The sequence below is a fragment of the Anoplophora glabripennis genome, unplaced genomic scaffold (genome assembly GCF_000390285.2).
Source record: "Anoplophora glabripennis isolate ALB-LARVAE unplaced genomic scaffold, Agla_2.0 scaffold844, whole genome shotgun sequence".
Lineage (NCBI taxonomy): Eukaryota > Metazoa > Arthropoda > Insecta > Coleoptera > Cerambycidae > Anoplophora > Anoplophora glabripennis.
This window is the reverse complement of record NW_019416983.1, coordinates 112,766-124,840: the sequence shown is the minus strand read 5'-3', so window position 1 is coordinate 124,840 and position 12,075 is coordinate 112,766. Positions and strand designations below refer to the sequence as shown.

The 12,075-nt window shown below is 34.1% G+C and overlaps 2 protein-coding genes across 2 annotated transcripts in view; one reads left to right on the top strand and one right to left on the bottom strand.

Moving 5' to 3' along the window:
• Window positions 1-12,075, top strand: part of LOC108912484 (serine/threonine-protein kinase SMG1) — a 112,467-nt gene that overhangs the window by 41,279 nt on the left and 59,113 nt on the right. The window lies entirely within an intron of this gene.
• LOC108912485 (5-hydroxytryptamine receptor 4-like) lies at window positions 1,231-10,321 on the bottom strand. The gene is made up of 2 exons (XM_018717717.2): window positions 9,897-10,321; window positions 1,231-1,761 (listed from the first exon to the last, which is right to left on the bottom strand). Exons 1-2 carry the CDS (start codon window positions 9,993-9,995, stop codon window positions 1,327-1,329), a joined length of 534 nt encoding a protein of 177 aa, XP_018573233.1. The 5' UTR covers window positions 9,996-10,321; the 3' UTR covers window positions 1,231-1,326.

The window sequence follows — 12,075 nt, the reverse complement described above, 5'->3', positions numbered from 1 at the left end:
TCTACCCCGACCGCAAATGCGGCCGGTGTAGGCGCTTTGTGTGACCTCCTTTTGTCCTGGCTGGGCCCCGCGGCTAGGGCCCTTTCTTCTGGCGCTCTTCTTGCTTCGCCGGCTCGTCTGTGTAAACCCCGGGGGTGGTGTCATGTTTACGGTTGGGTAGGGTAGTGCGGCTATGCAGCCTGGGATGCGCTTTGCTAAGGTGGCTAGCGCGGGAGGGGCGTGGTAAGGAGGGTATGGGGGTGTGTATGTGTGTGTCGTTGTCTTCGTTTCTTGATTCTGGCGGTCTCTGAAACAGAAAAGGTTAGCGGGCCGGAGGGGGATGTCGTTGGGACCCAGGGTCAAAAAGTTGGTGTCTAGGTTGTGTCATATTTATGTGTGGTATGGTTGGGTAGGGTAGTGCGGCTTTGCAGCCTGGGATGCGCTTTTCTAAGGTGGCCCTTAGGCTAGCGCGGGAGGGGAGGGGTAAGGAGGGTATGGGGGGTGTGTATGTGTGTGTGTGTGTCGTTGTCTTCGTTTCTTGATCCTGGCTGTCTCTGAAACAGAAAAGGTTAGCGGGCAGGGGGGTGGGGTGTCGTTGGGGTGGTCACCCAGGGTCAAAAAGTTGGTGTCTAGGTCTTTTGTGTTTGTCGGTCACGTCGGGTACGTAGTCAACGGCTTGCCTGAGGAGGGGATTGTCATGTCTAGCGGCTACAACCGCGGATTCACGTTCGGCGGTATTTTAACCATATAAAGAAACATTTGAATATAGAACAAAATTTTTTTTGTATTTTTCCTAGCACCTTTTCCTAAATTTTTGCTATTTTTGACCTGTTTTTTTGGGGTTAGGAAATTCCTATGATTTCATAGCTCAATTCTGATACCGGATTCGTGATCAGGAGGCAAAAATAGTACGGATATGTCGCATGAAAAGACAACTTTTGTTTGTCTTTGTCTTTGTTGTATCAATGGCACTCCCAGTTAACTTTATTATTTTTCCTTGTAGAAAGAAATGTGAAATACAAAAATTGCATGTGATGTTTGTTTATTCGGCTGTATAATTTTTCGTACTATCTGGAAAACCTTTATATACAATTTTTGTTGTATTTTATTTCTTTCTTAAATGAAAAATAGGAAAGTTAAATAGGATCGGCATTTATAAACAATCATTCTGCAGAGTTTCTCATGAAACAGCGTGTACAAATCCTGACCATAAATCAGCTTTTATATTAGAAAAACAACATTATCATATTACTTGTTTATTTTATATTTTGAAATACCTATATATAATATCTAAATCTTCAGAAGGCATTTATGGCATTTTTCATTTATTTTTTATATAAATTTTAATTATAAAGTCCTGAACATTGTTTTGCTTATTATTTCGGAGGTACCGTTGCTGGCACTTTCATTAAGAGTAATATGCTGCACATGAGAGAATCGTGTTTCTAAAATCATTTCGCTATGCAAAATATCTTCTTTTTGGCACACAAGATTTGATATCCCATTAACGGAGTTCTTCTTACTAGGTATATGATTTGTCACAAAATTGGAGCTGCCTAATCCATTTATTTTTTGACATTTTACTAAATATATGAAAGCATTTCGAAAGTTTTTGTTCTTCCAGGCATAAATAAGTGGATTCATACTTGAATTTGCTACCGCTAAATTTAAAAATATTTCGTAGAGTGTAGCAAATTTGCGCCTTGTTGTTTTGGCGTATAATGTCAGCACGAAGTAGGGCAACCAGCAGACCGTGAAACATCCCAGTATCAAAAGCATAACCTGGAAAAGAAATTAAACTAGAAAAATATTTATTATGAAAGAAGCTACCCAAAAAAAAATGTGACAACTGCTTTAAAAATAAAAGAAAAATTGTAATCGACCTATTGTGAATTCAGTAGTGACATTGCAGTGGTAATTCGGCATCCTAAGTTTTACAGGCTGGTAAAAAAAACTCTTCTATAAATAATTGATGTGGAACTATCTTAATTTTTTTTTTGGAAATGTGAATTCATGTAATTGAAAAAATTATTGTTCTTTTATTTATTATTTTACACAACATTTAAAATGTATATATAGACGGGAAAACCTCGCATTCGTGGGAGAAATTTTTCGACTCGATTTTTTTGCATATTCAGATTCGTGAGATGGTCCTTAACATGAATTAAGATGATGCCGGCCGGAAATATGTTGCCCAATTGTTTAAACAAACTTTTTTTAAACAAATTGTAAAAATTGGTTTTTTCACTCCGGAAAAATTTTGTTTAGGTTTTTTTAGCACATTATAAACAAAAATGTTCCTATGCACTATGCCTGTAAAATTGATAGTTTTAAAGTTATAAACAATTTAAGTTGCTAAAAATGCGAAAATGACGATTTTCAACGGCCAATTTCCGGGTTAAAAATTGTTATTTTTGATGTTGCCAGGTACCTAAATTAGAGTTTAAACATCTCCCTACAAGATGCTGCTCCCTACTTAGAATGCTAAATTCAAAGACCGTTAGACGAAATAGCGAATCCGCGCATGAGAGGCGCGCGTGCGGCTCATAGCGCTTTATTAACAATTAAAAAACAAGGCTTTAGAATAATGCGAGTCCCAAAAACTCTTCAGCATCTTGTAGGGGGATGTTTAAACTCTAATTTAAATACCTGGCAACATCAAAAATAACAATTTTTAACCGTTGAAAATCGTCATTTTCGCATTTTTAGCAACTTAAATGGTTTATAACTTTAAAACTATCAATTTTAGAGACATAGTGCATAGGAACTTTTTTGTTTATAATGTGCCAAAAAATCTAAAAAAAATCCGGAGTAAATAAACCAATTTTTACAATTTGTTTAAACAAATGGGCGCCAGATTTCCGGCCGGCATCATCTCACGAATCTGAATATGCAAAAAAATCGAGTCTAATTTCTCCCATGAATACGAGGTTTTCGCCTTGTCTAATAGGGTGTAGTCAGATGTGACAGAAAATGATTTACTTAAGAAATAAGTCCATTTATTGCCTATTCCACACATTCTTATGCGAAACAAGGTCATTCAATATACAGGGTGACCGGTAAAATATGGGCCATCCTTCAAGGATTCATTGGATTATTACAAACTGATTTAAAACAAATTACTTTAGTATATTTTGCTTCCTTAAAAAATTGTAAGCCCTTAAAGTATTTTTTTAGACCAAGTAATATTTTTTTAAGATAATTCATCACTTTTTTTAGATAATTCGTTATATTTTAAGATATTTCAATTAAATTTGGTATATAGGAGTTTTGGCTAAAAATGAAGTTAAATATTTTTTACATAAAATGTAGAGGTCAGTAAGAATTCTTATATAGTTTTTGTAAATTTGTAGTTATATTAAATACTTATGATTTAGACCAACTTAGTTCTACCTAATCAAATGTCAGCATCTAACTTTTTGAATTTAGTTCTGCAAAATAACATTTAGAGGTCTACCAATAAGTAATATTTAACATAAATAATAATAACGCACCTTGAAAATATGCAAAAAGGCAGAATTCAGGTTATGGCCTCTTCCAATCAACCTTATAAAAACATTAACTAAATTTAATTTATATTAATCAAATAAAAGCAAATATACAGGGTATTAAGTATTTGTCAAACTTTAAAGGGTGAATCTTTGACTAATTTTAAGATAAGAAGTTCATTTAAACATGGGTCTACAAACGGCTTGGTTGTTGAGATACAGAGCGTTCAAAAAAATTTTTTTGTTTGGTATTTTGATTATATTTTTGTTTAATAACATGGCAATTTGACGAAATTCGGGAAACTGGGAGTATTGATGATGAGAAACTCAAATATTTACTTAGTTTTTTGTTTAACATACACTGATATACCTGGATTTAAATAACCGTAACTTTTTTGTGTCTAATTGTATTTTTGACTAAACTTTTTTGTGTCTAACTGTATTATTTACTAAACATACCTATTCTCCATTCAATTTTACGTACAAAAGATACTTTTAGTATTTGTCGCACATTTTAGGTTGGCCGTGACAGGTAAGTAATAATCAACATGACAGCTGTCACAAGTTTATAATTGTCAAATTTATTTTAATAAATGTTCAAAATGTCTTCCTTCAACTTCTAAACATTTTTCACACATTCGGATTAGTTCCTTGTGGGTCGCTGATCAAATATAATCCGGTGATAGATTCTTAAATGCTTGCCTTACTCTATGCATACAATTTTCCTTTGTACTATATACTTACACTATTTTTTAATCTCCCAAATAAAATAGCATCACCGGATTCTATTAGAGCAGCGATCCTCAAGGAACTAATCCGAAGGTGTGAAAAATGTTTAGAAGGTGAAGAAAAACATTTTGAACATTTATTAAAATAAATTTGACAATTATTATTATAAACTTGTGGCAGTTGACATGTTGATTGCTACTTACCTGTCACGGCCAACTTAAAATATGCGAAACAAAAGGAAACATCATTTTAGGAAAAGGGAAATGGTTATTCGTAAATAAAATGAAAACGACTGGGTTTAGGTATAGGGAAATTTTAACAAAGTTAGTCAATTTTAGTGCAGAATGCGATATGTTAAAAAATTGAGGGTTCCCATTTAAAATTTTTGAGTTTTCTACATTTTCTGAACTTCATATTTCCACCTTTTTTTTGGTCACCTTGTATAAAAACCGGGAAATTTTCATATCAAAAAACGATAAATTAGATTTTCCTCTACAAAATGTACAATACATGCACAATTTTTTGGCGAACATTTTAGAAAGCAAGTTGGATACAATATATCTTCACTGTACCAGTTATATAAGTTTTCTTCATGGTATAAGACAACTGACAATATATTCAAAATAAGGAAAATAAAGCATATTTTTACCTCGTATGTTTATCTTACGTTTCCTGAATTTTGCCTGTTGAATATAGAGAATATAACGTACGATATTATAAACATAATCACACCCCGCAGAATGCTTTTAGGAAACTATTAACACATGCATTAATCACAAAAAAATAAGGGAAGTTGCTCTAGTTTAGCGTTAGTCCTCGTCACTTCCTAAATGGACCTACGTATTCTATCATTCTTACTAAAAGCGCGATTTCTTGTCTATAAAACGCCAGCCTTAATGTTAGCCTAGTATCAGTAAAAAGTTTACCAGTCTAACCTGTTATGAACATTTTTACTATAATAGAATTATTATTGTTAAACGTTATTTATGGTTCGTATGATAATATTATATTTTTTTAATTACCGTCCCCACATTTTAGAAGTTTAAAAAATTAAAGTATTTTTATTATTTGGCAACATACTTGAGCAAATATTTCTTGGGATAAACATTTTTCAAATTTTGTTGATAAAATTCGGTATCCGACATTGTACTAGATACGAAAAAGTGTTATTTAGCAGAGAATTGTTTATGTGCCTTAAGATTTACATTTAATATTTTTTTATCATATGGGATGTTCTGTATTTAGTAGGCCCACTAATGATAATAATAATTTCATATTACATCACATTTCCAAATATAGAACATTTCAGAAGGTTTGAGATTTATATTATACGTTTTATGTAAAGTCGTCATGAGCTGAACGCCTGTATGTTTAAATGTAGCTAAGTTACTAAGATTTAGACCACTTTTTATTAAAAATTACATAATTAAGGATAAAGGATAACAATTTAAGTGATACAGTTTTAATAAAACCAAATGCCATAAGTAAAACATCTATGCAGAAAATACAAAAATCTAGAACGAAGTCGCGCGGGAAGAGCAAGTTCTATGGATCGCAGCAACGCAATGTTTACCATTACATATTTGTTTATCTTTAAGGATTTATTATATTTCTTTTCCATTCTAGCCAGCTTTGTAATGAAACTCATTACAGACATGCGCTGCATATAAGTGTATATTTAGTCCTTCAGATACATTCAATTATTGCTGTAATAACTGTTATACTAATTTAATTTTGATATCTGAAATTCAAAGTTCAATAAAACATAGATCTACATATGTTTAAGTTCGCACAGCGCATTTCGTTTAAATTTGATTATTTGAGCACCATAAACATATTTTTATATTTATGGCATTCTTAATTTTTTTGGTATCGTTAACCCGTGTCCCAGTGTCGGTTCGTGACATTGAGACTAGGTGACGCATATTCATTGGTTGACTAAAGAGAAAAAAAAGCGCATCTGACAAAAATTTTCAAATTTTCAAGGTCAAACGGCTTTAAATAAATCTGGAATTTTTTAGTTGAATTTGCAATATTACCGAAAAACTGACGTTCGTGAGAAGGATTTTCATTTAGATTTTATAAAAAATAGAAATATTAGTTCGGCTTGTGCACTTCTGCGAATATTAACGCACACCGGACATGTATGTTCCAAAGAAGATCTATTTCATGACAGACTCGGAGACATGAGCTCTAAAAAAAAGGTCTCAGGAAATCTGGGAGACAAATTGTTTTCGAAGAAATCGTTGTCTAAGAAAAAAAGAACGTAATCAGGAAATATCTACTTCGTGACAGACCTGGAGGAAATAATTGATGTCTAAAAAAAAAGACGGAATTAGGGAATATGGGAAATGTACGATATTTTTCCAGAAAGCCCGGGGAAATGACATGTTAACCCGGAGCCCGAAGATGTACCATCAAAACTCGAAGACTCCGGGTCAAACCCGGAGATCTGGCAACCCTATCCACACGCCCGACTTTACAATTAAACATGGCATACAGAAAAGGTACACGTTGTCTTTTGACTTCCCATTTTTTCAATATCGAGATAATGAGGCACAGGTCTCTTGCAATTTAAAAAATCCTTTTTGTCTTCAATTTTCCATCTGGAAAATGGTGTTTCCAATAAAATACATACTGGATCATACATAGGAAACATTTCTACAATTATTATACAAAACAAATATTAACAAAGAACCGTTATAATCGTGCATTGGGCGCACATACTTCTATACATATACAAAGCATTTTGAAAGGGAATTGAAGCCAAAAAGTGGGGGTGTTGCACTTTGTGTATTATACGCACGCGCTATAATTCATTTTCCCATTGGTCGGTTTGTCGGTTAACGTCATTGTCAATATTGTAATTTCAGAAGATAGGTTATGAATTTGAATAGAAAGACAGCTGAAAATGATTTGGCAAACAAAAAAAAAGAAAGGAAACGAGGCAGACCCATAAAAAACATGGGATCAAGGACCAAGTAGTGGCAGAAGACTTAAAGAAAAGAGGAACAAACTGGCATGAAGCGATGAATCTAGCAAAAAATAAAAAAGAAGACAAAATTTGTTTATAAGTAAAAATGTACATCTTTACACCCTATGGATACTTAAGGTTTTATTGATTGAGGATTTTTATTAATTAAGGGTAATGTATTGATGAAATTGGCTAAAGCAAATTTTTACGTGTCCAATCAGTAGCTAGAAATACCACATTTTGCTAATGCATGAGACTTCGTGTTTCATGGTGAACTCTTACTGTTATATATTAAAAGGAGACGAGTAGTTTCCCTTTATATATTTTTTGTAAATGTCACAAGAAATTATTTTTATAACCTGTGACGTTACAAAGCCCGCTATATATGATACTACATCTTCCACATACGGCGAAAGGTCAAATATGGTTTTTACGTAATCATGTTCAAATAAAGAAACGACACTTAATGTACCACTTGTGGGGTGTAAAAAGCCTAAAAAATCCTGAATTACAAGTGTCTGCGATGAAAATTGCATTAATTAGCAATTGAAAAAAACGGCCATTTTTGAACATTTTTGAGCTCTTGCGCATAAACAAATTATCGGAATTTAATCGGACTTGTCTCATTTTATAGGCTTATTTAATACCTACATTTTTTTCGCTATGAATAATAGTTTTTTACGCGTGTCAAAAAAAACACTTTTTCATAACTTTGACCATTTTTTAAACAAAGTTTCCCAACTATCCACGAGTTGATTTTTTGATATTTTGTTTACAACACGTTTCCGAACAATATTCCGCAGAGAAACTTCTAACAGTATTTTTTTCCATTTCTTAAACAAAGTTTCCCAACTAGCCTCGAGTTGATTTTTTGATATTTTGTTTACAACACGTTTCCGAACAATATTCCGCAGAGAAACTTCTAACAGTATTTGTTTCATGTCTATAATGCCTGGACTATGCTTCGTTAGTTTAGGTTTTGTAAGTAAAAAACTAAAAAAATGCGTTTATTATTAATTAACGGCAAATTGGAGGAAACATATATAGGTATCTACCTTCGAGCATATACTCCTAGAGGCAGCCATCAGTGCTGAGAAAGCGCGACTGGTGTGCGAGAGAGAAAGGATAATAAAAGGACATGCTATCTCTCTCGCTCCGCGAGCTGGATTGGTCGGTGCGTGCTCACCTACATGCCAATGACCGTCTTGCACCTAAGCTCCGACCAATCAGTTCGCGGAGCGAGAGAGATAGCAAGTCCTTTTATTCTCTTTCTCTGTCGCACACCAGTCGCGCTTTCTGAGCACTGAAGGCTGCCTCTAGGAGTATATGCTCGAAGGTATCTACAGACTGCTTTTTATATGATGGCACAGTCCGTTTGCTACTAGTATTTTTGTCACAAAATAACTGATTTAATGCTCTATTGATTGGCCTACTGATGAAATAAGAGGGGGAAAATAATACTACGTTTAAGGTGCACTATAAAGAATTAGTAATAGAATATTTAAATTTATAAATCCGGGCATACGAGTAGAAAAATATTTAATATTGATTTTGTTATATCTGTAATGTATAATATATTCTTTGAATTAAAAAGTTAACGTGATATTGACTCCCCGCTTCCTTTAAATGAGATTTGATGAGATTTTACCGGACCCTTCCGCCAAACTGAGCTCGCGTAATTAATGTCTCCTTAGATGTAAAGGACAAGAGGATCCGTCTAATTGTTGACATTGTCCATAGTTTTAGGGGAAGTTAGGTCTTCGGCGGCCAGGGGGCAGCGTTATGGATCTAAGAAAAGATGCCTCAAAAAGACACAGTTTGTTGCTTAACTTGTTATAATACAATAATAAATGTAATAAGCAATGATAATAAATGCGTAGATCTGAGTTCGTTGATCGCGATATACTCTACCTCTGGATCCTGAGGCCTAAAAACGTCAGAAGTTGTGGGCAAGCGTCAACCCTTACTTTTACGTATCTGTTAGCGTCTCTGTAAACTCATTGGTAACGGTGCAAAAAGTCATTCACTATTACTATTACTCAGTGGCGGCTGCTCACCTTTTTTTTACATAAAGTTTTCTTTGCCTCTTAATCAATAAAACTATTTTTATAATGTTATATTTTTACCTGAAATGATTTTGTATCCTTTAGGGTCAGTGAGCTTTGTATGTTGGAAGAGCCTCGAATTCTTTTCGCGTGACCGGATGCTTCTTTACATATTCTTGCATACAGGATAAACATCATAATCCATATTAATACAAATACAGGAGTTAGTATGAATTTCAAATAATTATTTGGCAGTATATTTATCACATCGCACTTGACTCCCTCACGCCAATCGTTCCAAACTATCGGTATAGCAGCAATAGAAAACGAAGCTAGCCATCCGATTATTATTAAAATGACAGCAATTCGTTTGGTCATGAACCTACTGTAATGTAGAGGATATATGATAGCTATGTATCGGTCGGTTGCAATGAAAAATAAGTTGCAAATAGAAGTTGCACATGCAAAAGCTGTCAAAACGAACCGAAACAAACAGTTAGATTCACTTTTTCCAAAGTCCGCCATAATATAAAAGCACATATGGTATGGTATCGAAACACCAACCAGCAAATCACTCACTGCTAAACTGAACACAAAATAATTCGAAATTACGGAATTCAACTTTTTACTAAATAAAATCGCCGAAATAGTTAAACTATTACCAATTAGTGTTGCACTCACTGAACATATATTTATACACATCCATAATGTCGTTCCACAATATGTACAAAGCTGTGTTTCAGTAGATGAATTGACGAGTGTTCTTTCCATTCTATTCATTTAATACATCGATTGGATACTTTTAGATATTCAAGAGACCATACCATTTGGCTCTGATTCAAATTTATATATTAGTTATGTAGTAAAAGTGCAGACATTTAATTTTTTTATTACGTCGCCCCTTTTATTTCTGACGTCTCTACTGTTTTAGACAGAAACACATTTAATATAGAAGTACGTAACAAAACGGAACGGTCCAAACCAAACGTAGATGATATACAATTACACTTTACAACAGTCAACTATTAATTACGTTAGTCCATTCTAAGCGTAATTCACTGAATCACTTAGATACGAAATTTATTATCATGTGCAGCTTTTGCCTGTTTATGAACAACTAATCATACTGCCTATTACATATCAAATGAGGGATTTACCTTCGCGCCACAGGTTTCTCCTACCGTGTTTCATTGGTGTATCTTCGTTTATTGATCATTTTACGAATCTACCTTAATGAAATTTAAATTTCTGTTGCAAAATACCGTACACAGGTTCTATTTTAATATGCCATACACGGGTTAGCCAACGTTAACTATGCATTTTGATTATGTCTTAATTAGATAATATTTAAGTCTCAAAAAGTACTATTTAGTGAAGTAACATACACACAGGGTGTGTCACGACGGCTTTTGGTTAGAAGTATGTCGGAAAAAATATAAATTAAGATCTGAAAATTTGTATACGGGAGTTTGTCGATATGTTGTCCTCCTTATTCTGGAACCGTCTGCCAACTTGCCTTATTTTAGAATGAAACATACCCTGTATATTATTTATAAATTCTGAAATAAGTATTGAATTTAGTAAAACATGTAACTTAACCTGTAGCTAAATCTATTTACGGATATTTAAATTTTTGACGAGGTTGCGTGTGACTATGTATCCAAAAAATAAGCTGAATTACTTATTTAAAATTCGCGGGTGTTATGAAAGTGTACAATTATTTTTTTGTAGGTTGGTAGTAATGTCCTTGATATCTATGCAGAGTTTCGAGTCAATATATTCAATTGATACAGAGCTACTCGTGTTTTGTAAATATACAAAAGTGACTTTATCGAGTTTCACTATGTCTGATTTTGTTGAGCAAAAAATTTACATAAAATTTTGTTTGCGGAATGAATATTCTGCCGCGGAAACGTTGAGGATGTTACAGAAGGCCTTTAGTGATGAGGTTATGTCGCAAAAAGTGTTTACGAGTGGTACAGAGACTTTAAAGAAGGACGTTAAGGACGAACAGCGTCCGGGATCAACGTCGGCGTTGATGAATAACCAAATCAAAGATTTTGTGCTGGAAAACTGTCGATTAACAATAAAATACCTTGTTGATACTGTTGACTTTCAAAAGGTTCGGTAAATATCATTGTAAAAGATGTGTTATGCCTTAGCCGCTTCAAATCTCGTTTCGTTCCAAAAACGCTCAACTTTTTAGAAAAACAGCATCGCGTTGACTTATGTGAAACAATAATTTCTGACTACCAAAACGTCATGAAACACATCATTACTGGAGACGAGACTTGGAAATAGTAGATTAATCGAGTGAATATCATGCAGAAGGTGAACCAAGACCGAAAAAAACACGCCAAAGTCACAAAAAATCAAGGCCATGTTGACAGTTTTCTTTGATTATCGTGGCGTAGTGCACTATGAATTTCTTCCAACCGGCAAGGAATATTATTTGAGTGTTGCCCGTCATTTGCGTGATGGTATGTTCCGCTGAAGACAGGAATTACGGACAGACGACTCTTCGTTATTACATCATGATAATGCACCGGCTCACACAATACTAATAATTCTAGACAATTTCGCCAAAAATTCAAATCGTATTGTTCCGTCGTATTCGCCTGATTTAGCATCGAGTGACTTTGGCTGGCTATTCCTTAAAAACTCAAAGGACCATTCCGTGGACACCGTTTCGACTCGATTGAGCCGAATCGATGAAAGTATTGAAGGCCATACCGGAAAAGGACTTTTAAGACTGTTTCGAGAGTTGGAAAAAACGTTGGCATAAGTGCATTGTATCGGGTGGGAATTACTTTTAAGGCGACGAAATTGATTTGGAAGCATAAAGATTTTTTGTTTTTTA